Raw genomic sequence first — 27,738 nt, 5'->3', positions numbered from 1 at the left:
CATGATTTGTATAACATCTGCTAAACATGTGTATGTGACAAATACAGTTGATTAGATTTTTGATTTGATTTGATTTATTTACTGTAGAGCGATGTAAAGGATGAGGTCAGAGATTAACACACAAACACACCCAAACAAACTGTCTTATGTCTAAGCATGGATATCCGTCCCTCCTCTTTCCTATGACTCTCTTTCGAAATGGCAATATTATTATCTCTACACCAGCTCTTGGTTATATGTTCTGTGTTCTGTCTCTTGAAAATCCTCCCTCCAACACGACTCCCCCTAATACCCTGACATGCATTTCTGCCATGTTTCTGACTTTTCGCTCCAAGATGAGGCTATTTGAAATGCATCTCCTCTCCCCTGACTTGTGTGTTGTGTTTGTACTACGCGAGCTGCATGTCATAATGGGCAGCACAGCTCAAATCCCTCCCAGGCAGCAGCAGAGTCTGTGGTGATTGTATCAAACTGACCTCTAACAAGCTGTCAGCTCTGGTTTGATAAAGCATGCATGTATCACTGCTGAGGGCCTGGCATCCACATGGAAAGACACCGAGGACAGGTCTGTGCCCCCCCCCCCATCCTTCCCTGTTTTTCCTTCCTCTCCAATATTGTCTCATCCGCTGGCTGATGCTGTCCTGTGGTGCAGCCTAGGCATCCAGCAAGACAGGAAGGGGAGAGCACTGCACATTGGACTGGAGATAGGGAATCATGGAGTGAGGAGGGAAATAAGAGAAGCACAGTCAAAAGTGTCATACGGTCTTCCATGTATGGAAAGGGCCCAGTGGGTGTCCTCCTCTGCAGCGGTAGAGAGGTTGAACAAAAACGCAAGCAAAAAGGGAGCTAACATTCAATATGGCCCTTAAGTGTTTAATTCCCTGGTTTGATATGGTGAGAGTGAGTCAGTGGAGTAGTCTGTGTTCTAGAGCCCTGTGTGAGGCAGCAAGCTGTTTCAGCTAGTCAGTGGAGTAGTCTGTGTTCTAGAGCCCTGTGTGAGGCAGCAAGCTGTTTCAGCTAGTCAGTGGAGTAGTCTGTGTTCTAGAGCCCTGTGTGAGGCAGCAAGCTGTTTCAGCTAGTCAGTGGAGTAGTCTGTGTTCTAGAGCCCTGTGTGAGGCAGCAAGCTGTTTCAGCTAGTGAAAGGACTATGGGCACTCAGCCCCTGCTCTCTCGCTCGCTCCCTCCCTCCCTCTCTCCCTCTTTTTTCTCTCTCTCTCCCTCCCTCTTTTTTCTCTCTCTCTGTCTCTCTCTCTCTCTCTCTCTCTCTCCCTCCCTCCCTCCCTCCCTCTTTTTTCTCTCTCTCTCTCCCTCTCTCTCTTTGTCTAAAAAAGTAACAGCAACATCAAAACAAAGAGCAGTTATTATGTAATAATTTGGCAATTACAATTTTTTGTTTAATCCTTTAATAAATACAACGAAGTAAAACCAGTATTTCAGTACCTCAACTGTTAGACAGGGGGTGCTAGTGCGTGATGAGAAACGAGTCCAGGGACATACTGAATTAGAGGGAGAGGGAGCGAAAGAGAAATCAAACAGAGTAGGAGAGACACGTGAATCAAACCAGCAACGAGACTGCTCATTTAAACTGTATGACAGTCGGATGGAATGCGCCCTCAGAGCTTCTTTCTCTGCCTCTCTTGCGGTTAACTTTGGACTCTGTGTGGGGACTCGTTGACCGTGCGCGCATGGGTTCCGTGACAGGTTGTAAAGAAGGAATTCCAACACTATTTTTAAAGCAACACGCGGATCTGGGGGCGTGGACCGCTCGAGCACAGGCCGTTTGGTTCGAGGAACATTTTACTGTGACTGTTGGATGTGGATTTTCGTACTGCTCTACCGGCTTGGAGTGCCCCGGCATACCCGAAGCATTTGGACACAACACGGTCCGAGCTGTCGCTCTCGTTGGTACGGGATTGCTTTGAGTTTAAGTTCTATTTTCTGTCAATTTCCCTGTCATTGGAATACGTACATTTTGCTCCGATTGAGGGTTTACAAGAGTGAGGGCGGCGTGGAAGGAATAGGCTACTACAGCGGGAGCAAAGCGTCTCCAAATAGCGCAACGTTGGAACATTTATGATTACATATAACTAAACAAATTACTGAATACGGTAACACTTTCTAATCCGTCTAAATCTGGAACAATTCTTGGTTTTAAATAATGATTTTTTTCTTTGCCTAAAGTGATTGTTTACCGTGAACCTGGCATGTCAATATGGGCGAGTAACATCGATGGCAAATGACATCGGGGATTTGAAAGCTATCACTGCATCCACTGAACTCATCTCCGTCTGCAAATATTGGCATGTGTCAAAGGATATCAGTGTATTTCGTTTCACTGACCTTTTTCACCAGACGGGTTTATTGGATATTATCACAGAATAACTGGAGGTCAAATATTCCATATTCCCTAATAAAAAATAATTGAATTTTGAACTACGTCGCCTACAGTTTAGGCTATTATTTTTGAGTCATGGATTCTAACATTTGCATTGTCCTCTCTTCGTGTGTTCCTGACATTTAGACTGCATTATTTGCGAAGATACTGCCATTTTCATTTGCATTTAACAATGAGATTTAAAATCCGTTTGGGGAAGTAATTATTGGTGCTGTTCTGTTCTGCACTCTTTACATTAGCATATTTACAGTAGCTACAACACCCAAACATGACAAGCACCGGACCTGTCATCGTGTTTGAGTGGCTGAAGACCCTCCAGCTCTCTCAGTATGTGGAGTTCTTCGTGGATAACGGCTACGATGATCTGGAAGTTTGCAAACAAATTGGAGACCCCGACCTGGATGCTATCGGTGTCTACATACCGCACCACCGGCAAAGGATCCACGACGCGGTGCAAAGGCTGAAAGACGACGATACGGAGACTGCAGCGGGGCTGTACTTTACACTGGAGCCGATGCCCCCCGCGTCCGAAATGTGTCCTAGTCACCTGGTGGACCAGTACGAGTCTAAACTCCGGGGGTCCAAGTCTTGGACCGAACCGAATAGTGACCGGGTCGGGAGGAATGGGGGCGCGTATCTGGGCGCGCAGAGGAACCTGACGCTTGGGAACCGGAGGGAGCTGGTGATTTACCCCAAACTGAAGCTGAAGATCATGATTAGGGATAAAGTCATCAGAGATGGAGTCAACCTTGCCAGGCCACCATACTCAAACAAGGTGAGATCATAATCAAGACTATACCTCTCACTGGAAAGCTGTATAACCAATGCATACCATCATTATAACCAGTCCCATGTCATGCAAAGGATAATCAGTCATCCAAATCATTTTGAATATGAGAAAGATGCTACTCATGAAATACAAGTTGGGTTGGCTATGCTATATCATAGATATGCATCTCAGATCAAATGGTTATTGTCTGAGCCATTGCTGGTTGTCAGGCCTCAGGAGAGCCCTGTCTGGCCCTGTTGTCCCCTGGGGGTGTGTCCTTGTCTGGCCCTATGTTCCCCTGGGGTTGTGTGAGTTAGTGAATGCTGCCGTGGTGACGGCTGGCTGCTGTGGATCAATGAGCAGGAAGAGGAGGAGCCTTCAATCATTCTCTGATTTCCTGTAGAGAGAAACACACTTGGATGATTGATTAATTCACACTCACCTGTCTAGTGTTTCTTACCTGTCTGTCCAGCCCTCAGACCTCTCTGAGGAGTTGGATCAACCTGCGTCATCATGCTCATTTTGGCCCAGGCCATTTTAGTTGATGAATGTGTGTCATCATCATTGATTAGCAGCAGTCTAAATTGAGGGTGTCCAGCTGGTTTTCTGCTGGAGCTCATTTGAGGAGGAAGATTGATAGCATCTTTATATCAGATCAGTGGCTTTACATCAAATGCTCAGCCTACTGAGGGCTCACTCAATGACCACTTTGTTAGTACAGAGAGAGAAAGAGAGAGAGACACACACACACACACACACACATACACACAGCTTTTGTCACCATAGCCGTGCAATGCAATGTACATTAAATTTTTGGGGATACGATGAAAAAGATCCGTGTTTTATTCTACAGAGAAAATAGCATTTCAAAGGATTATCTCATGCACATGTTATCTCAAAGGTTTCCATTTGAATTGTTCCTTAAATCTTGAAATCTTACAGTGAACATGCAGACTTTATCTGGGATTTCTAAGTGATCAATATTCAAATTGCAGACTCTTAATTTGGGTGTTTTGTCAGCACTTCTTCTGCCTCTTTGTATTCCTGGCATTATCCCTTTTCCTATAAATGGGAATCCCACAGAGATGTGGGATTTTTCCAGGACTATGGCTAAACTCACTTTGAAACAAAGTGTTGTCTCCAGACGGTTTAAAGGCTGTATTTATTTAGAGCCAAAGCTTCGACATTGAGGCTTTGGAGGAGAATAAGCAGTTCAAGGTCTCTCTCTCGCTCTCTCTCTGTGTGTGTGTGTGTGTGTGTGTGTGTGTGTGTGTGTGTGTGTGTGTGTGTGTGTGTGTGTGTGTGTGTGTGTGTGTGTGTGTGTGTGTGTGTGTGTGTGTGTGTGTGCATGTGTGCGTGCTTGCTTGCATGCGTGTATACATACAGTATGTGAGTGTGAAACCCTGCAGTAGAGTGTTGAATGTGATCCAGGCCAGTAGTCTCCTCCTCAGGAGCGAGTCAAGTGTGAGGAGCCCTCCGTGATGGAACTGGGACCAGCTGGCCTCTGATTGGTCAGTGCAGGGTTCTTCTCTCTCTGCCCCTGAGACCAGACATGGTAGTTTCAACAAGGCCTGCATAGTACATTAAATACAGCATAGATAAGCAAATGGCGGTTGTGTAGAAGGGTCAGTGTCTGGTAACTCTATGTTCACACTGCTTCTCTGTTTGTTTTTGTGCTTAATGTGTAGACACAGTACTTCCTCCAGCACTGCTCAGTGATGATGCTCTGAAGTGTCGTTGACTGCCACGTCCCTATGAAGCTATAGGACCATAAGCCAACACTTCACTACTAGGGCTCTGCTGGGAGACATTAATACCCATGATCCTTATCTAGACCACAGGGAGCCCTTGTCTGGAGGGGAGATACAGAGACAGAGAGAGGGAGGGGTGGTATCATTGCTCAAACACATCTATGATTGCACAGTTCTGTATTTCTCATTGGAGAACAATACTAGCATTATTGATAGTGTTTGGTGTATAATTGTTGTGTGCAGTGCAGTCATATTGCTTGCTAATGGCTACTTAGATACTACACTTGTGCTTATTGATTTTCTTGGTTCCTTTTAATTCCTTCATTGCATTTTCCTGACTGAGAAGTGACATTGACACCATCAACGACAAATGCTTTTGGAAAAGAGTTAATTAAGAAAATTATATTTTCTTCCTGTGTCGGTGTCTGAGGTTAGGGAGGCCTAATTAGAGTTTAGCTGCTTTGCTTTGCTCTGGAGCAGCAGCGGAAAACAGTGATTTGGTGCAACATGGCTCATCCTCTTGCTGTGTTGTGGTGACAATGCCATTCCAGAGCATGGAGGCTGAGGAGACACAAGGAGAGAGATACTTTACTCTCTGCATCTACTTTATGCTATCTAGAAGATGTTATATCTGACCATATTGAATCACAGACCCAGTGTAATGCTGTCCCTGAAGCACACAGAGATTTGTGGTCAAAGCATGTCAGTTTCTGCTAATTAAAGTGGAGATGTTGAATTGAGTTAGAAAAATGTTTTAAAAAATGTGCCCTGTCTTCAGGCGCCAAAAGGCTTGCAGAAACAGTAGCAGTTAACAGGATAGTGCTCTGCCCTATATTTCCTCTTGATCCAGCCAATCAGATGATCTGGAATGAATGGGAAGGGCAGCTCGTTAAATGTTATTGCTTTGTGACGCTGATTTGAATCTCTACTATTTCAGTTACAAACCGTCCACGATTTGACTGTCCATGAATGTCCGCGTTGTAGGGCGTTAGATATCAGCCTCTGTCCTGTACACCTCCACAATACTAGTCTTTCCTCTGTATGCCCTGTGTCTGTGTGGTTAGGAAGTGGAAGCTAAACTCAGGGAGATGCCCCCATTGTTTGACTGCAGGCTGATGGAGCCACGTGTCCATTCACTAGTGTTGTGTTTTGGATTTCCGATTTCTGCCCATGGAATAGCACTGAGGAGACAAGTGGCTTGCATTGTTCTGATGGGAGGGTGATGAAACAACTGGGTGTCATGTGGAGAGGATGACTGTACATAGATGGAGGTTTATGCTGCTCAAACAGAAACAGGACTGGAACCAGTGTTTGTTAAGAGGACTGGGCTGCTGATGCTGATCTAAGGTCAGTTTAGCATTTCCCCGAATGTCAGGATTTGTGGAGGGTAAGCTGTTCCTAGATAAGTTCTTACGGGAAACTTCACATCACTTGTTCAAAGCCTTAAACTGACCTGAGAGCAGTTGATTCAATCTGGTGGGAGTTTTTATCAAGCTTGTGGCTTAATGCTCCTTACCAATGTGAGACATTCAGTTAATACATGGAGTTGTTGAGTCTTTGTGAAGGAAGATGGAAAGTCAGTATGGGGTAGTTGATGCTATTATTGGTTTCCTCCCTGAGTGAAAGGACATGATCGTCACCTTCCATGCTTCACTCTAACCTTGCTTCCTCTCTTAGTTCTTTGAATATCCCAGCTTCCTCGCCTTTCAGGAAATCAGCTTTCTGTTAGAGATCCTCTAGTTGGCCTAATGAGAAAATGACCATGGTCCACTCCTGCATTATGGCTATAGAAACCCCTTAGGCCAGACTGAAGTACAGCCAAACCGTAGTGTGAAAAGGAGCTTTGTTTATAGGGGTTTAACTTCCTGAATGTTTCAGATATAAGATAGTGGTCATAACAATGTATCATTCATGTGGTGTAGTATAGTGCTAAGTAAAATAATATACATTTCTGTGTTACAATTTTATGGTACATGCATCATCCATAACATTGTTCCCCACTCAAAATAGCATTTAACCCCGGGTGAATAACTCCTTCCCAAACAAATCAAATGTTATAGGTCACATACACATATTTAGCAGATAATATGGCGGGTGTAGCAAAATGCTTGTGTTCCTAGCTTGACTAGAATACAGTAGAATACAGTATATACATATGAAATGAGTATAAAACAGTATGTAAACATTATTTAAGATACTAGTGTTCCATTTAAAGTGACCAGTGATTCCATCTCTCCACTTTCTCACAAGGAAGACGTTATGCTCTGTTTTTACATAATTAAGAGCTTTTTCATTATTGATAAGCCAGGCAGCAGAGTAATTTGGTGAAAGCTTTTCATTTAGCCAAGCATCTTCTTTTCTTCATGTTACACCCTGTGGGCTGGCATACTGCCATAAGACGGGAAAAGGAGACCCTTTAGAACGGAACGGCCCTGGTGTTTGCCAAGGTTTCTGCTGAAAGCCCTGTTTGCTCTCATCCTTTAATAAGGACCCTTTAAAGGTGTAATCAACAACTGCTCGTAAAAAGGAAGTCATAAAATGTCAAGGATGGCCATATGGGCTTGAGTCAGGGAGAGAAAGTAAATTAGTGAGACAGGTAAAGGATAGAGGAGGGGGAAGGAGGGGATGTAGGGTCATAGAGGGATGGACCATTCTCATTCCCTTCACACAAAACACACTCAAATTGCTTTACTACCAGTCTCCTTTTATTCTACACTTAAAGGCTGCCAAATATAGCCTGTTCCTAGATCAGTTAGTGCTGTCTTGCCAACTCCTATGGTAATTGTCATGTCAACGACTATAAAAGTTTGCTATACAGCACCAACAGACCTGGTACCAGGCTATGCATAATAAACACTAGCACTTGAGAACCTGAACAACATCTGGGTGTGTTGTGTCTAGGCTGTTAGCTAGTTCCCTGATCTTTGACCCCTACTGGGTTTGACCTGCTATTCAAACTCTAGCTGAGCTGGGGTGATCCTGATCGGAGTTGACAAGAGGAAACGGACCATACAGTACTACAGTCCCTCTGGGTCTCAATGGTTCTAGCTCCAGTACACTATCAGAATATAACATTTACATTTTGGGTAGGGCCTCCGGACTGTGTGCTCAGTGCTGTAATGTACAGGTAACTGCCAAAATAAAGGAAACGCACGCATAAAGTGTCTTAATAGGGCGTTGGGCCACCACGACCCCTCGAACAGCTTCAATGTACCTTGGCATAGATTCTATAATAGATTCTATAAGTGTCTGGAACTCTATTGAAGGGATGCGACACCATTCTGGAACTCTATTGAAGGGATGCGACACCATTCTGGAACTCTATTGAAAGGATGCGACACCATTCTGGAACTCTATTGAAGGGATGCGACACCATTCTCGAACTCTATTGAAGGGATGCGACACCATTCTGGAACTCTATTGAAGGGATGCGACACCATTCTGGAACTCTATTGAAGGGATGCGACACCATTCTGGAACTCTATTGAAGGGATGCGACACCATTCTCGAACTCTATTGAAGGGATGCGACACCATTCTGGAACTCTATTGAAGGGATGCGACACCATTCTGGAACTCTATTGAAGGGATGCGACACCATTCTCAAACTCTATTGAAGGGATGCGACACCATTCTGGAACTCTATTGAAGGGATGCGACACCATTCTGGAACTCTATTGAAGGGATGCGACACCATTCTGGAACTCTATTGAAGGGATGCGACACCATTCTCGAACTCTATTGAAGGGATGCGACACCATTCTCGAACTCTATTGAAGGGATGCGACACCATTCTGGAACTCTATTGAAGGGATGCGACACCATTCTGGAACTCTATTGAAGGGATGCGACACCATTCTTCCATAATTTGGTGTTTTGTTGATGGTGGTGGAAAACGTATGTCTCAGGCGCCACTCCGGAAGTGTTCAATTGGGTTGAGATCTGGTGGCAGACAGACAGACAGACAGACAGACAGACAGGCAGGCAGGCAGGCAGACAGACAGACAGACAGACAGACAGACAGACAGACAGACAGACAGAGATGCACCCTTTAAACCCTCTATGCTCCTTTGAAACCCATCTCAAAGTCACTGAGATCTCTTCTTTTAGCTATGGTAGCAAAATACTGGGCATTTTATACATGACCCTAAGATTGATGGGATGGTAATTGCTTAATTAACTCTTAATTAAGCAATTTCTTTCAATATACTTTGTAACCCTCATTTAATCAAGTGTTTCCATTATTTTGGCAGTTACCTGTATGTGAGGCTCCTGAGCTCTTCCACAGCTGTCAAAAGAAATCAGATATATATGCACCCTCAGTCTTGTGAAGTTTTCTGGAAATTAAAGGAGTAGCCTGCTATGTATTTTCTCCATAGAGAATGGTGTGTGTCATTGTTTTATCAGAGCACCACAGAACGTTTTAATGGCTGGCTTTCTGTCCAGTCGGGCCCACAGAGACAGACAGACATGACCACCCTTCTCCAGGGAACAAGTGAAAATGTGGGAAAAGCAGTGTAACACTGTGTGTGCAGCTGGCCTTCTCATTTCACTGGGACGTTTTCCTACTGTGCTCTTTGTTTCTCACATAATCGAGTGGCTTTTAAGCAGCTTTAGTCATACTTGAAAACTTGCTTATGTGAGGCTGTGGGCGTAAGTAGACTATTCAAATTCCCAGAAACACAGTTGAAATGCTTCAGATACTCTAATGAGTACTTTACATAACATTTACAGTTATAATGATAATTGATAATTGTTTAGAAATCTATCACGGCATATACTGTATGTTGTAAAGTTTTAGCCACAGTATACACTCAGCTTCTTAGTCTAATTCTATACTGACAAGATATAGGTTACAGAGCTATGCATAGTCATGGCAACACCTTTAAATAAAGCGTCCAGGCTATGTTGTTGCCGGTCGCTGCAGCCATGACTATTTCCACTGTAGGTCCTGATGAGACATGAATGACAGATATGTTATCAGATATGTTATCAGATATGTTATCAGATATGTTATCAGATATGTTATCAGAGCTATTCTGGTATTACAGGGATGACTGCGTCAGCCTTCAGGCACACACTGTGTAACGGTTCTCCTCTTCCTCTTCATCCGAAGAGGAGGAGCATGGATTGAACCAAGACGCAGCGTGATACTTAGACATGATATTTATTTAGACACGACAAAACAACGAAGACAAAAAACGAACTATACTTGAATTAACTAACAAAATAACAAAACGAATGTAGACAGACCTGGACGTAAGAACTTACATGTAACACGAAGAACGCACGAACAGGGAAATGACTACATAAAAACCGAACGAACAAAATGAACAAACAAACCGAAACAGTCCCTTATGGTGCAACATAGACAGACACTAACACAGGAGACAACCACCCACAAACAAACAATGTGACCCCACCTACCTTAATATGATTCTCAATCAGAGGAGATGAAAACCACCTGCCTCTAATTGAGAACCATATTAGGTACCCAAACCAACATAGAAACAGAAAACATAGACTGCCCACCCAAACTCACGTCCTGACCAGCTAACACATACAAAAACTAACAGAAAACAGGTCAGGAACGTGACATAACCCCCCCCCTCAAGGTGCGTACTCCGAACGCACCACCAAAAGTCTAGGGGAGGGTCTGGGTGGGCATCTGACCACGGTGGTGGCTCAGGCTCAGGGCGAGGTCCCCACCCCACCATAGTCAATCCCAGCTTACATCTCCCCCTTAGAATGACCACCCTCTTTTTCCACCCACCTAATATAAGGGGCAACACCAAGATAAGGGACAGCTCCGGGACAAGGTAGCTCAGGACAGCGAGGTAGGTCGAGATAGAGAGGTAGCTCAGGATAGAGAGGTAGCTCAGGATAGAGAGATAGCTCAGGATAGAGGGGCAACTCCGGACTGAAAGGCAGTTCCGGATTACTGGCAGCTCCGGGCTGGCTGACGGCTCTGGACGCTCATGGCTGGCTGACGGCTCTGGACGCTCATGGCTGGCTGACGGCTCTGGACGCTCATGGCTGGCTGACGGCTCTGGACGCTCATGGCTGGCTGACGGCTCTGGACGCTCATGGCTGGCTGACGGCTCTGGACGCTCATGGCTGGCTGACGGCTCTGGACGCTCATGGCTGGCTGACGGCTCTGGACGCTCATGGCTCGCTGGCGGCTCTGGACGCTCATGGCTCGCTGGCGGCTCTGGCAGATCCTGTCTGGTTGGCGGCTCTGGCAGATCCTGTCTGGTTGGCGGCTCTGGCAGATCCTGTCTGGTTGGCGGCTCTGGCAGATCCTGTCTGGTTAGCGGCTCTGGCAGATCCTGTCTGGTTAGCGGCTCTGGCAGATCCTGTCTGGTTGGCGGCTCTGGCAGATCCTGTCTGACGAATGGCTCTAGCGGCTCCTGACTGACTATCGGCTCTGACGGCTCGGGACAGACGGGCGGCTCTAATGGCTCGGGACAGACGGATGGCTCAGATGGCGCTGGGGAGACGGATGGCTCAGATGGCGCTGGGGAGACGGATGGCTCTGGACGGATAAGGCGCACTGTAGACCTGGTGCGTGGTGCCGGAACTGGAGGCACCGGGCTAAGGACACGCACCTTCATGCTAGTGCGGGGAGCAGGGACAGGGCACACTGGACTCTCAAAGCGTACTATTTGCCTGGTGCGTGGTACCGGCACTGGTGGCACCGGGCTGCGGGCACGCACATCAGGACGAGTACGGGGAGAAGGAACAGTGTGTACAGGGCTCTGGAGACGCACAGGTGGCTTAGTGCGTGGTGCCGGAACTGGAGGCACTGGGCTGGAGACACGCACCATAGGAAGAGTGCGTGGAGGAGGAACAGGGCTCTGAAAACGCACTGGAAGCCTGGTGCGTGGTGTAGGCACTGGTGGTACTGGGCTGGGGCGGGGATGTAGCGCCGGAAATACCGGACCGTGCAGGCGTACTGGCTCCCTTGAGCATTGAGCCTGCCCAACCTTACCTGGCTGAATACTCCCCGTCGCCCGACCAGTGCGGGGAGGTGGAATAACCCGCACCGGGCTATGCACACGTACAGGAGACACCGTGCACTCTACTGCGTAACACGGTGTCTGCCCGTACTCCCGCTCTCCACGGTAAGCCTGGGAAGTGGGCGCAGGTCTCCTACCTGCCCTCGGCCCACCCACCTCTTAGCCCCCCCCCAAGAAATTTTTGGGGTTTCTTCTCGGGCTTCCAGCCACGTCTCCTTGCTGCCTCCTCATACCAACGCTCTTGGGCTCTCGCTGCCTCCATCTCCTCACGAGCGCGGCGATATTCCCCAATATGCGCCCAGTGTCCTTTTCCCTCCAATACTTCCTCCCAAGTCCACGAGTCCTGCTTACTTGGCCGCTGCTCGAATTTCCGCTGCTTGGTTCTGGTAGGGTGGGTGGTTCTGTAACGGTTCTCCTCTTCCTCTTCATCCGAAGAGGAGGAGCATGGATTGAACCAAGACGCAGCGTGATACTTAGACATGATATTTATTTAGACACAACAAAACAACGAAGACAAAAAACGAACTATACTTGAATTAACTAACAAAATAACAAAACGAATGTAGACAGACCTGGACGTAAGAACTTACATGTAACACGAAGAACGCACGAACAGGGAAATGACTACATAAAAACCGAACGAACAAAATGAACAAACAAACCGAAACAGTCCCTTATGGTGCAACATAGACAGACACTAACACAGGAGACAACCACCCACAAACAAACAATGTGACCCCACCTACCTTAATATGATTCTCAATCAGAGGAGATGAAAACCACCTGCCTCTAATTGAGAACCATATTAGGTACCCAAACCAACATAGAAACAGAAAACATAGACTGCCCACCCAAACTCACGTCCTGACCAGCTAACACATACAAAAACTAACAGAAAACAGGTCAGGAACGTGACACACTGGCTGTCTGCATGAACATACTGCATCATGGTCTGGGGAAGAGAAAGCTATGTTCATGGTCAATATCAATGTTATGTATCTAGAAAACTATACTGCGTTCTCTAACTTTGTCAAGGTTTCACTAATTAGTTGAAATACATACTGTACATTCACACTAAGCATGTGTGTTTATACACTCAGCACTGAATTGATGAATTGGTTTAGGTTTACTTAATCTTTCTACAGTATAAATAGGCCTAAATTGAAAGGTCAGGGAGTCATGGAGCTGTTTAAATATTATAATCCATGATTTCCATAACAGTGGTTATTTTGCTCTTTCAGGCAGTGGGTGGAAAATACTTGAAAGGGGATTGACAGATTGGATACAGTGGGGCAAAAAAGTATTTAGTCAGCCACCAATTGTGCAAGTTCTCCCACTTAAAAAGATGAGAGAGGCCTGTAATTTTCATCATAGGTACACTTCAACTATGACAGACAACATGAGAAAAAAAAATCCAGAAAATCACATTGTAGGATTTTTAATGAATTTATTTGCAAATTATGGTGGAAAATAAGAATTTGGTCAATAACAAAAGTTTATCTCAATACTTTGTTATATACCCTTTGTTGGCAATGACAGAGGTCAAACGTTTTCTGTAAGTCTTCACAAGGTTTTCACACACTGTTGCTGGTATTTTGGCCCATTCCTCCATGCAGATCTCCTCTAGAGCAGTGATGTTTTGGGGCTGTTGCTGGGCAACACGGACTTTCAACTCCCTCCAAAGATTTTCTATGGGGTTGAGATCTGGAGACTGGCTAGGCCACTCCAGGACCTTGAAATGCTTCTTACGAAGCCACTCCTTCGTTGCCCGGGCGGTGTGTTTGGGATCATTGTCATGCTGAAAGACCCAGCCACGTTTCATCTTCAATGCCCTTGCTGATGGAAGGAGGTTTTCACTCAAAATCTCACGATACATGGCCCCATTCATTCTTTCCTTTACACGGATCAGTCGTCCTGGTCCCTTTGCAGAAAAACAGCCCCAAAGCATGATGTTTCCACCCCCATGCTTCACAGTAGGTATGGTGTTCTTTGGATGCAACTCAGCATTCTTTGTCCTCCAAACACGACGAGTTGAGTTTTTACCAAAAAGTTCAATTTTGGTTTCATCTGACATTCTCCCAATCTTCTTCTGGATCATCCAAATGCTCTCTAGCAAACTTCAGACGGGCCTGGACATGTACTGGCTTAAGCAGGGGGACACGTCTGGCACTGCAGGATTTGAGTCCCTGGCGGCGTAGTGTGTTACTGATGGTAGGCTTTGTTACTTTGGTCCCAGCTCTCTGCAGGTCATTCACTAGGTCCCCCCGTGTGGTTCTGGGATTTTTGCTCACCGTTCTTGTGATCATTTTGACCCCACGGGGTGAGATCTTGCGTGGAGCCCCAGATCGAGGGAGATTATCAGTGGTCTTGTATGTCTTCCATTTCCTAATAATTGCTCCCACAGTTGATTTGTTCAAACCAAGCTGCTTACCTATTGCAGATTCAGTCTTCCCAGCCTGGTGCAGGTCTACAATTTTGTTTCTGGTGTCCTTTGACAGCTCTTTGGTCTTGGCCATAGTGGAGTTTGGAGTGTGACTGTTTGAGGTTGTGGACAGGTGTCTTTTATACTGATAACAAGTTCAAACAGGTGCCATTAATACAGGTAACGAGTGGAGGACAGAGGAGCCTCTTAAAGAATAAGTTACAGGTCTGTGAGAGCCAGAAATCTTGCTTGTTTTGTAGGTGACCAAATACTTATTTTCCACCATCATTTGCAAATAAATTCATAAAAAATCCTACAATGTGATTTTCTGGATTTTCTTTTCTCATTTTGTCTGTCATAGTTGAAGTGTACCTATGATGAAAATTACAGGCCTCTCTCATATTTTTAAGTGGGAGAACTTGCACAATTGGTGGCTGACTAAATACTTTTTTGCCCCACTGTATATCCATGTAGAGCCTAAATTGTGAGGTGAAAAAGCCTATATGCTACTGTCCTCAGGTGTTTCTATCAAGGCCTGTGGATTGTAAGAGAGAGAGGGGGGGGGGGGGGGGGGGGCGGTAGAGAACGCGAGAGAGGGAGAATCTTTGCTCACAGGAATCTTTGCTCAAAGGCAGCCATTAACACGTATTTATTGTCCACATTTCTTCAACACTTCGGACTCGGCTCCAGTGTCAAATTCAATAGATAATAATATTTTAATACTTTGGTCTGTGCTTATATTTGTCCTATTTCACCTGTACAAGTGTGTATTTTACTAATGTGTGAATTGGACATATGTATTTTGCTATCCAGCTAGGTTTATGTCCAGAGGTTGGATAGCGGCAGATTTATTCAGTTAGCGTTGCTGAATATGAATCATAAGGGGTTCTTGATATTTACAGTGTTACAGCTACAAGTACAACACCATAATGAATCAATCCTGTTCTGCAACATGGACAGCAAAGCAAATGAAGCAATCAAGTGCCCCTGTAGGATAGAGAGTGACAAGAGAGCAGGCTCCAGCATCTGTGTGTGTCAGGAACCAGATTGCACACATCCCCATTGCGTGTAGATCACAGTCGGGTTGATTAAAGAAGGGATCATTATACCAACCTATTCTGTAGACAATGATTGGAGCTCACAGGAAATCACTTTGTGTGCAATCAAAACACAGAATCATTTGTGGTTGTAGCCCATAGAGTTGGCCTTTGTTATATCTTCTTATATTAGCATGTGTGTGACCTATTGTGTCTACCTCCCACTATGCATGCCACCAGTCAGGGGTCATGCACCGGGGTGCCTGTGAAGGCAGGGGTTGCCATAGAAACAGATTGTGGGTGTTTAAAGATTAGTTACCTTGTTTGTCCGGCTGCATGTAGTCTGGGATTGGCGGTATTAGGAGGTTAAGTGGCAGAGTGCAGGTTGGGATTATTGCATTTTATTGCATAATTCTGGCAAAGATGCAATAACTCCAGTATTTTTCCTGTATTGCTTGTTCACCATCTTATTTTTAGATGGGGAGATATTTGTTTTCAGCTATTTTATTTCCATGACTGCTTTTTTATTTCCATATGGTGAGCAATATGTTAAGAACATCTAATCGCAATAAACTCCCAGTATTGAATCACACTACCTATAGAATTGTGAGAATTACAATACGTATCGTATCGGCACCTAAGTATTGTGATAATATCCTATCATGAGGTCGCTGGCAATTCCCAGCTAGTCCTGATAATGTGTTCTTTTAGAGGGCTTATTCTTTGAAAATTGCAATGTAGTTCTTAAATGACTCCAACCTTTAGGGTCAAATGTCTTCAGAGGTCAATCCTATACGTTTTTACTTCATACCTATAAAATATCAACCATCTTTTTCATAGTCACGACTCTGCTTTTATAAAAGGTGGCAGAGCACTTTCTCCAGTGTGTTTTCCCAGCCCTAGCCCCATGTCTCCCCAGTCCCCACGGTCTCTGTGTCAAATGGATAGCGTAATCCCTTCTCTATGAAGATAGTGTTAAACGGGGGGAGTGAGGGATGAGGGCGCTCCCTCCAGAGCATGGGTCCAGGCTGCAGCATCATTAATCAGCAGCTGTAAAGCAACAGACAGGATATGATGTCAGGTGACCTTTTCCTGGTCCCTGGGAGGATGCCATGGTGTGTTCAGGTACACTAGTTACAGTGTCGCCCTGCACCGAATGTCGACCTGCACCAAATGTCGACTTGCACCGAATGTCGCCCTGCACCAAGTTTCTCCCTGCACCGAATGTCGCCCTGCACCGAATGTCGCCCTGCACCGAATGTCGCCCTGCACCGAATGTCGCCCTGCACCGAATGTCGACCTGCACCGAATGTTGACCCGCACCGAATGTCGCCCTGCACCGAATGTCGCCCTGCACCAAGTTTCTCCCTGCACTGAATGTCGCCCTGCACCGAATGTCGACCTGTACCGAGTTTTGCCCTGCACTGAATGTCGATCTGCACCGAATGTCGACCTGCTGTTCGTTCGCGCGGTGTGTTTTAGGGACCAGCCGTGGGTGGCCGTTTACACCATTTTCCCGCTATTCTACATCGCTTTTCAAATTACGGCTGGCACTTTGTTCAGAGGTTCTAAGTACTCTCGGCCGGCAAATACTACCGGTGTGTCGAGAACTTAAGACCACCAACAGCAGTCACACTATTACCCTGTCCTCTTTAAGACCCATCTAAGACTGCATGAGTCATTTAACAGAATGATGAGAGGAGTAGGCCTAACCCGCACACCTATCAACTTGTCTGTCAGAATGGTCCCATGGGCCACAGGGCAAGAGTGTGAGAAAGAGAGAGAGGGGGGAGTGTGATTATCCTTTCTGAAGGTAATATAAGGGTCGAGGTAAGGAAGGTAAGGAACGAACACTGCTCCGCCAGAGAACCCATCTCCCCCTCCCACTCTCTCCTCTCTAATTGGTCCATTTCCAACGCATCAGTGTAGGGCTGTGCAGAGAGGCTTTGATCATGGGGACCACACGGGTGTTGCTGTGTCTCTGTACCTGGCTGAGGGGCTTTGTGGTGGCTGTGCCTGGCAGGGTTGTAATACACCACACAGTGTCTGTCTGTGACTCTACATACCTGGCTGGATCCAGACCTTCATTAGCCTAAACAACCAGTTAGTACACTATTCTGATTCACTCAAACACACACAAGCATGAGATTATCGCACATCGTATTTTTATATAATTATAAACTGTGTGGTTCGAGCCCTGAATGCTGATTGGCTGACAGCCGTGGTGTATCAGACCGTATACCATGGATATGACAAAACATGTATTTTTACTGCTCTAATTATGTGAGTAACCTGTTTATAATAGCAGTAATGCACCCAGAGTCAGAGTCAGAATCATAAAATGACTGTGGTCTATTTAAGCAATAAGGCACGGGAGGGTGTGGTATATGGCCAATATACCACAGCCAAGGGCTGTATCCAGGCACTCCGCGTTGCATCGTGCTCAAGAACAGCCCTTAGCCGTGGTATATTGGCCATATACCACACCCTCCCGTGCCTTATTGCTTAAATAGACCACAGTCATTTTATGATTCTGACTCTGACTCTGGCCTGTGTTTTGTGGTTTGCCACCTCTGATACTGTAAGCATTAATCAAACATTTATGGGCTTGTCTGGAAGAGTAAATGCTGGTGTGTGTGTGCACGCGCATGTGTGGCTGTGTGCATGTGTTCATGTGGGTGTGTGCATGTATATATGTGTGTGTGTATATAGCACGCTGCACAGCATGCTACGCCACAGAGAGGGTGCTAATTATGGAAAGTGCATAACAGGTGCCAGTTTAATGTATGCTGCGGAGGCACTTTACCTCTGAGGCTCCCTGATAGTAATAGCCAATTAGGCTTGTATCAGCACTGATAGATCATGTACCCTAGTTAACTGATGTAATATGCAACCCTTTGATTTGCCTCTTTGGATCGTTGTTAACAGTTCATTGTCAAATGGATTGTGCCATTGGGGATGGAGAGAGAGATAGATGCAGATGTATATGTTATGATGGTGAGCTAGCTCATCAGGCTTATGCTGTGTGACTGTGATCGGAGAGTCTGGGGGTTAACCAATCAGGGGCCATCATTAGCAGTGCCAGTCGGGGCATGCTCAGTATGGAAGGTCAGAGTTCACTGGACTAATTATTTTTGTGTGCCCTCTCTAAATGTCAGGGTTCATTGTTAAATTCATTAAATAGGCCTACTAATTGCCCACTACTGTATTTCATGTAAAGTGGAGGCAACTAAGGCTCAGTTGGGTTAACACGGTGGCCTAGAGCCAGGAAATCAGATTTTAGGCTTTTAAATCCATGGTCTTCTGTCCAAATGGCTATCCTACTGTTACTCTTTATCAGTAGCGAGGTCATTATTATGCTTCGTCAATGCTAAATGGTTGACCTGCTAGAGCAGGTGTATTCAACTCTTACCCTACGAGGTCCGGCGCTTGCTGGTTTTCTGTTCTACCTGATAATTAAACGCACACACCTGGTGTCCCAGGTCTTAATTAGTCCAGATTAGAGGGGAACAATAAGAACACCGCATTGGAACTGGCTTCGAGGTCCAGAGTTGAGTTTGAGGGTGCTAGAGGCTTGAAGGACGCTCACGTACTCCTGTGGCTATGTGAGGTCACTGTGTGTTAATGGTGGAGATTGATTCAGTCTGAGCTGCCAGGGTTGAATCACAGAACCACCATTTTGTGTCAGCAGATCTTTGTTGAAGGACGGCGCCAAACCAACCCCTGTTTATTTTAATAGCTCTTGGGATTTGTTCTAAGGGGAGGAATTTCCTGAAGCTTAATGTGGAAATGTGTGGAAGGCTCCTTCTCTCCTTCTCCTCTGATTCCAAGGCTCTTTTGTGACAAACTGGGTTGGCCCTCCAGGCTTTGTCTCAGTTAGTTAGCTAAAACTCCAGCTCCACCCTCACTTTAGTCTTGGGGTTCTAGTTTCATACCAGGCCCATGGAGGAGGGAGTTGTTTCTTGGCCTGTATTGACTCTGTGTGTAAACCTACTCATCAGAAAGCATGTCTTAATTAAAGCTGGCCTTGTTTGACATTCATGATTGTCCCCCTTTACGTAACCGTAGTGATGGCTTTTGAAATGTTTTCCCCCCATTCAAAGAGGATTACGCAAAAATTATTATTTGTTTTGACGCGGGAGTTTTCAAAGATAAATTCAGATTTTTTTGTTTAACTGGATTTGTTCCCTTGACTACATTACAAGACTAGGAGAGACAGCTGAGTCTGCTGTTGTTTTTTCTTTGTTTATATTGAGGGCGGTGTCTGCTGCCAAGATGGACTAACTAACTCTGATAATCTTTAATTAATGTGTGGTGGTCAGTCTGGTCACAGCCTTGTGGTGACAGACAGGAAAATGATCTCTTATTCTGTTAATCACGGGTGAAGTAACACGCACGCACATACACACACCGACGCATGCATGCACGCACGCAGGCAGGCACACAGAATAAATGCTCCTACCGTTGCCATGCATGCCCATGTTATATTTACATGTATGACAGTCTGTGTCTGCCTCTTCAAGGTTGTGTTTATGTGTCTTAAATGTGAGCAATTTATTAAATTACATTGTCAACCAACCAATGGTTCATAGCTTTAGACACTGAAACATTGATTGAGGTGCATTATGTCATGGAAGAAGTGATGAAGAGTAGGTATCATAGAGAGCAGATTAAGCAAGAGATTCTTACTATATAGAGTCCAGTGGCAGCTCATGAAAGATTGAGATGGGTGTAAGAATGTCGCTCTACTCATCATTATATACTGTTTACTGACTGAACAGAATGTTGGGGTTTACAACATTTCCTCAAATTCAAAATACCTGTTTAATTAGAAAATAGAGACCAGAAAACCTTCTAAAAAAATATATGAAACAAACGTCTGTCATATGGCCTTTCCCTGCTGCACAGTGCTGTAAATATAATCCTTCATCACACCATGGAGGCTTAAGGAAGTGTCCTCCCTCCTGTCCTGTACGGTCGGTCAGACTCTGAGGCTAGATGAGAACAGGCTGTCACTCCCAGAACAATAGACTGTTAGGCTCCTCCTCCCAAATCCCCCACAGTACTGACGCTGAGGAGGACTATAGAATCGACCTGGGTTGGCCTACCTATATACATGAGAGAGAGAGATATATGAAACAGGCTGTGTTTGTGAAGTACAGTATAATGTTGCTGGGAGCATGTTAAAGGACTTGTATGATTATGCATGAAGCTTCATTGTCATGCAGGAATCCCACTGCTCAGTTTATGTCTATTATTATGTAAAGCATGCATTCATATTTGCAATCTGCAGATTCCACTGTTAATTTTGTGTGAATGGGCTCAGCTCTGTAGGAGGGGAGAGGAGCACATGCCTGTCAACAAATTGACACTACTTCCTCCCCTGTCCTCCCAGCCTGGTCTCATAGACTAAACATAGCATTGTACACGAAAATCCAGGACACTCAAATTAGTATATGTTACGTTTGGTGTAGTTACATAAGACAGATGGTTGCTTAACCATTTAACCGAACTCCTAAACGTAACCCTTACCTTAACCCCTATCCCCTAGCCTAGCTAACGTTAGCCACCTAGCTAATGTTGCCACCTAGCTAGAATTCGTAACATATCATTTATCATTTTGCAAATTCATAACATATTATAGGCTGTAGTCCCCACCTGCTTTAAGGAGACTACCATCATCCCAGTGGTCAAGAAAAACAAGGTGACATGCCCAAATGACTATCACCCCGGTCTCGCTCACCTCATCATGAAGTGCTTCGAGAGGATGGCCCACATAAAGGCTAGCATGCCAGGCAGGCACACTGGACCCAATGCAATTTGCCTACCATTCCAACAGATCCACGGAAGATGCCATTTCCATCGCTATTTACACAGCCGTAACACATCTGGTCAAGAAGAACACCTATGTGAGAATGCTGTCCGTTAACTACAGTTCAGCATTCAACACTATTGTTCCCTCCAAGCTCAACACCAAGCTCAGAACCCTGGGTCTGGCCACTACCCTCTGCAACTGGATCCTGAACCCTGACGGGCAGACCACAGGCTGTGAGGATTAGCAACAACACTTCCTCGATACTGACTCTTAACACAGGGGCTCCCTGTACTCTGCTGTACTCCCTTTTCACCCACGACTGTGGGTGAAGCTTGCTGACGACACTACGGTTGTAGGCCTGATAACCAGGAACGACGAGTCAGCATATAGGGAGGAGGTAAGTGAACTGGTGTTGTGGTGTCATGACAACAACCTCAACAAAACAAAAGAGCTGATAGTTGAAGACAGGAAGCAGAGGAGGGAACATGGCCCGATCCATATCAACGGGACTGCAGTAGAGAGTCATGAGTTTTAAGTTCCTTTGCGTCCACATCATCGAGGACTTATCATGGACCAACAACACCACCACTATTGTCAAAGGGCACAACAGTATCTCTACTTCCTAAGACGGCTGAAGACATTCCTCTCCAAATACTACCGCTGCACCATCGGGAGCATCCTGACCGGTTGCATCACGACCTTGTATGGGAATTGGTTCATCCACGACCGCAAAGCTCTCTAGCGGGTGGTGAAGACGGCCCAGTACATCACTGGGACTATGCTCCCACCCATCCAAGACATCTACTTGATACAGTGCCTGAGGAAGTCCCGCAGTATCATCAAGGACCACACACACCCCAGCCATGAGCTGTTCTTTCCCTTAATGTTGGGCAACGGTATCAGAGTATGAGGTCTGACACCAACAGGCTCAGAGACAGTTTCTATCTACAGTGCAAGCCATCATACTGCTGAACACTTGAACTGGACTGACCACCTGCTCTGATTCGCCGCACCTTAGCGCACATGCACTCACTCATGCACACACCCACACAGAAATACACAAACACACACATATACATTCATGCTACACACACATCACAACTGCTGCTACCAGACTGTTATTATACTGCTCAGTTTATTCACTGTCCCCCATCCCCCCTTCATCAATACACGTGTAAATATTGGACTATAAATTGGGCCTTCCGGTATTATACTTACGTTTATTCTATTCTACTGAGCCATTTACTTGATGTTCATACTCTTATATTTTATTATTTATTATTGTTGTTGCATTGTCGAGAAGGAACCTGCAAGTAAGAATGTTGTTGGACGATGGATACCATGTGTACCCGTAGGTATGACAAATACATCTGGAAACGTATTCAAATGTTTATTCAAAATAAAACGGCAGCCTTGTGTGCAGTGAGGCTTGCTCTCCAATCATGCATGTATGATCATACATGTTGGCAAAACCACAATACCAGAACAGCACACATTTGTAGCTGAAGGGCTCGTATTGCTTATTACTGCCAGGATGGAAGCAGAGGAGGGAACATGGCTGCCTCCAATCCCAATCAGACTGTTGATGATCAACCCTCCTCACAGGGACAGAGAGAGTACATACACATTTGTGGGTCAATTGAGAATATATTGGAATAAGATAAAAAATAATAATAATAATTATAACATAAATCTTACAAATACCGAGCTATTGTATACTGTATGCTTACATAAATAAAATATATATACTATTTTGTACTAAATATTTGCTCAGAGAAAGAGATTTAAAAAATGTAAAAAATCTCAAAAAGATAAGTGTCAAAATTATTGGCACCTCAAATGATTATTTTAAATTAATTCTAACAAAATGAATGGCCCACCTCAGAGGACGTTGCCGTACCTATTTCGAGTAATTCATGTCCTAGAGCGGAAATTCTCTTTTAGGTTCCACCTCGTAGACTGACGCAGACTGCAAATACATGTTCAGGAATTGGGGGTGGGAATGTTGTGGTGATCTCCATGTGTAGTAGAGAAATAACAACAAAAAGGGCACTGACTGACAGTGTCACGACTTCCGCCGAAGTCGGTCCCTCTCCTTGTTCGGGCGGTGTTCGACGGTCGACGTCACCAACCTTCTAGCCATCACTGATCCATTTTTCATTCGTTTGTCTTGTCTTCCTTCACACCTGGTTCCAATCCCATCAATTACATGTTGCGTATTTAACCCTCTGTGCAAGTCATGTGTCGGTGTGCGACGGGTTTTGTACCCCACTTTTATTATTTTTTGTAAATTTAGGTTTTTGGAGTTTTATGAGCACTTATTAAACGACTCCGTTTATACCAAGTTCGTTCTCCTGCGCCTGACTTCCCTGCCACCATCACGCACCCATTGCAGACAGCTGTTAATGTAACCAGCTAGCATGCTAACCTTAGCCAGCTAATGAAAGTTATGTGAGCAGCATTTCAGCAAAAAAAAAATATTTTCAGAAAAAGACTACCAAGGCTTTTCAAACCTGTCAAGAGATGAGTCTCAGCTAAACCGTGCTTATACGAGCTGTTGACATTTTGAGGGTTGACGTTTGTCTGGCTCTTGTCGTTTGATAATTCCAGTGAAACCGTGTCGGATTCCAGACGTCATTAATATTTGGACATGCATACGGACATTGTCAAATAGCTATATTCTTTGTTCTGTCTCAAATAAATAATATAAATTCAGGTAATATGGATAGCCTAACTATTGAATGGTTTGGAACGAGATTGATTTGCGTGGCCCGGTGCCCCGGGGGTTGGAGATTTTCTTTAGGTTAGATGGAATGGTCGAAAATGTGCGATCCTTGCAAACCCGGGTGACTGGGCCATGTAAAACGAATTTGCCTAAAACGTTAGTTGTCAAAACCATTTATATTAGGGCGACGGGGGGGAGCGGTGTTCTAAAATGCAATCATATCATGCAATTTTACAATTTATAACGGTCATATATTTATTTTTTGCCAGACTAGCTAAAACATAAGTGAAATTCAATAATTATCCAATGGATTATGATAATGGTCATCACTAGTTACATAACTTTTTTTTTTTCTCTTCTTAAAATCCGATTTTAAACCCTAACGTTAACCACACTGCTAACCTTAAATTAAGACCAAAAAACGTATTTTTATTTTCATGAATTTGTACGATATAGCCAATTTTGACGTTGTGGCTGTTTTATCTAGTGGAAATCCAAGTGTAGGCTAAAAGAGAACAGCTGTTTGGCTCGCAGACGACTCACAAATAGGAAGAATTTTGCAGCAGGTGTTTCTGATGAATAAACATTGCCATGCTGGTGGGTGGTAACATTGAAATAAAACCTAGCCCTGAAACAAAACGCAAGATGAAAAGAATTTGCACGTCATGTCATAGGAAAAGACACGTAAGACTCACGAAAACATCCAAAGTCATACATTCGGATTTGCTGAATATATCATACTGACTAAAACGATGACTTATTGATTTACATTGTTGTGCATCATCATGGGTAAACTCTGACCATAGTCTTTCAGCTTATAATATTTGTGTGGGCATTTAAATCTGCATTAACGTTCTGCGCTATAAAGTCGTCTGAAACAAATGTTTGTTGACTTTCATAAATCAGGCAATGTGTACAAAAAAACAACTGATTAGGGCAACAATTAAGACATTTAAAACCACTGGAACAGTGGTTAACTCAAAATCTAGAATTAGAAGCCATCTCTAAGCCAATAGGCTCTTTGGAAGGGTTGCCATAAAAAAAAACTTTATTGAGAACAACCAAAACATGTAAATGCCAGCAGTTTGCTTAACGGCAATGGCACTTGGGATTGGAACCGAGTGCTATGGTCAGATGAGACTGAAATAGAGCTCTTTGGCCAAACACAGCAGAGGTGGGTTTGGCCTCGAAAGAAGGATGCATATGCAGAAAAGAACCTCATACCTACTGTTACATGCTGGTGGATCTGGGATATTATGGGGCTGTTTTGCTTCCACTGATCATGGGGCCCTTGTTTAGGTCAACTGCATCATGGAGTCAGGAGGCTGAAACTTGGCCGCATTAGAACTTCCAGCAATAGAATGACCCCAAGCATACATCAAAATCCACAAAGAAAATGGTTAATTGACCACAAATTCGATATATCTCAGTGTCCTCCTGGATCCAGTGGAGCCCAATGTTTCCCCTGTAGGCCCTTAGTGTGTGTCTGTCTCACCATGTTCCACATGGTGCCTGTTCTGAGGAGTCTGGACTGGGCTTTGTGTTTGTAAATGATGTCTGAGTGTTGGAGTGTGCCCCTGGCTATCAACTAATAAAAAAACAAGAAAATGGTGCTGTCTGATTTGCTTAATATAAAGAATTTGACATTATTTATATTTTTACTTTTAAAACAAAATACTTTTAGACTTTTACTTGAGTCATTTTCTACTAAGGTATGTTTACTTTTACTCAAGTGTGTAAATTGGGTACTTTTCCGACCACTGGGAACCTGCTATAACAGGGTTTTTCTGGAAGTTGCATACAGTTTTCTGTCTGATCATATTAATGAACTGATAACACACTCATACTGAAGGCAGAGTTGTAAGGAAAACCTTCATGGGGGGGGGGATTTTTCTTTGTCACTTTAATTAAGGAAAGCAGTAGAGAAAAAACATGTTTTAGTCAGTCTCTCAGTCAAGGATGGTGGATAAAGGAAGATCGTTCACTCAGGCTGTTCACTATATATTTTGTTGTTGTAAATTCCGGCCTACATAACTGCGTGTGTTTTCCATAGACACTGACACAATAGCAGCTGGGTCTGGTCTACTTAGTAACAGCTGGGTCTGGTCTACTTAGTAGCACCTGGTTCTGGTCTACTTAGTAGCACCTTGGTCTGGTCTACTTAGTAGCACCTGGGTCTGGTCTACTTAGTAGCACCTTGGTCTGGTCTACTTAGTAGCACCTGGGTCTGGACTACTTAGTAGCACCTGGGTCTGGTCTACTTAGTAGCAGCTGGGTCTGGTCCACTTAGTAGCAGCTGGTTCTGGTCTACTTAGTAGCACCTTGGTCTGGTCTACTTAGTAGCAGCTGGGTCTGGTCTACTTCGTAGCACCTTGGTCTGGTCTACTTAGTAGCACCTGGGTCTGGTCTACTTAGTAGCAGCTGGGTCTGGTCTACTTAGTAGCAGCTGGGTCTGGTCTACTTAGTAGCACCTTGGTCTGGTCTACTTAGTAGCAGCTGGGTCTGGTCTACTTAGTAGCACCTGGTTCTGGTCTACTTAGTAGCACCTTGGTCTGGTCTACTTAGTAGCACCTGGGTCTGGTCTACTTAGTAGCATCTTGGTCTGGTCTACTTAGTAGCACCTTGGTCTGGACTACTTAGTAGCACCTGGGTCTGGTCTACTTAGTAGCAGCTGGGTCTGGTCCACTTAGTAGCAGCTGGTTCTGGTCTACTTAGTAGCACCTTGGTCTGGTCTACTTAGTAGCAGCTGGGTCTGGTCTACTTAGTAGCAGCTGGGTCTGGTCTACTTAGTAGCACCTTGGTCTGGTCTACTTAGTAGCAGCTGGGTCTGGTCTACTTCGTAGCACCTTGGTCTGGTCTACTTAGTAGCGGTTGGGTCTGGTCTACTTAGTAGCAGCTGGTTCTGGTCTACTTAGTAGCAGCTGGTTCTGGTCTACTTAGTAGCAGCTGGGTCTGGTCTACTTAGTAGCACCTGGGTCTGGTCTACTTAGTATCAGCTGGTTCTGGTCTACTTAGTAGCAGCTGGGTCTGGTCTACTTAGTAGCGGCTGGGTCTGGTCTACTTAGTAGCACCTGGTTCTGGTCTAATCAGTTCATTGACTTTCAATGAACCAGAAGAAAACTGGGGGAAAAACTGTGAGTGGGGTGTCTCGCTTCTTTAGGTCAAGATGCTGATTGGGAGACCACAGAGAGACTATGAGTTCCTGCCAGTCAGAATTGATCCCATAGACTCAGCAGTCAACCCTCTGCTCCTCAGATGGACACTACACTAATTCACAACCTCAGGATGTTAAAGACAAGCAGAGTGATTGCTCTTCAAAGACCCTCTAGGCAGATGTGCTGTGTGTGTAGAGGGGAGAGAGGGACAGGCTAGAGGGTTTTTAGAGGATGGTTTCAGGATAAGTTTTTGATAGGACAGCAATGGTGCAAGGAGAAATAGCCACTGAATTCCAAATCAACCCCTAGCCACTACTCCCTAAATACTCTTAGTTCCTAAACGGTCTAGAGTGAAACCATTAGGGTGGAAATTCCAAACTGCCAGAAGGTTCCAAATTACAATCAGTCAGAAGGCAAGGTGGTAGGAGCTAGGGTTCTATTTGGAATTCACCTCAGCTCTGGTGAAGTCATCAAATTCCACATCATACAACACAGGTGGGAAACCCCACAGTATCGCATAGACTTTCTACATGCTTTTCATAGCAGGTATGAGGTATAAACAGTATGTTCCATTTAGACTTAATACGAGCTGTGTTCTGGTTCTGACAAGTCTGTCATGGACCATCCATATGTTTTATATACAGTTGAAGT

The 27,738-nt window shown here is 44.8% G+C and overlaps 2 protein-coding genes across 4 annotated transcripts in view; both read left to right on the top strand.

Annotated features, from left to right (window-relative positions):
* The first annotated feature begins 1,531 nt into the window (after positions 1-1,531).
* Positions 1,532-27,738, top strand: part of LOC139582752 (SAM and SH3 domain-containing protein 1-like) — a 317,846-nt gene continuing 291,639 nt past the window's right edge. For 2 of the 3 annotated variants that reach the window (XM_071413046.1, XM_071413044.1), the window contains exon 1: positions 1,532-3,170. In XM_071413046.1, coding sequence (XP_071269147.1) covers positions 2,664-3,170 — 507 coding nt within the window. In that variant the 5' untranslated portion in view covers positions 1,532-2,663. The remainder of the gene's footprint in view (positions 3,171-27,738) is intronic. The other variant, XM_071413049.1, reaches the window with a different exon arrangement.
* LOC139583592 (mucin-21-like) overlaps positions 16,583-27,738 on the top strand; it is a 28,237-nt gene continuing 17,081 nt past the window's right edge. Inside the window, exon 1 of the mRNA XM_071414845.1 lies at positions 16,583-16,703. Coding sequence (XP_071270946.1) covers positions 16,583-16,703 — 121 coding nt within the window. The remainder of the gene's footprint in view (positions 16,704-27,738) is intronic.

Source organism: Salvelinus alpinus, chromosome 8 (assembly GCF_045679555.1).
Source record: "Salvelinus alpinus chromosome 8, SLU_Salpinus.1, whole genome shotgun sequence".
NCBI classification, from domain to species: Eukaryota; Metazoa; Chordata; class Actinopteri; order Salmoniformes; family Salmonidae; genus Salvelinus; species Salvelinus alpinus.
The sequence above is the reverse complement of the archived record's forward strand: the minus strand, read 5'-3'. Positions and strand labels throughout refer to the sequence as shown.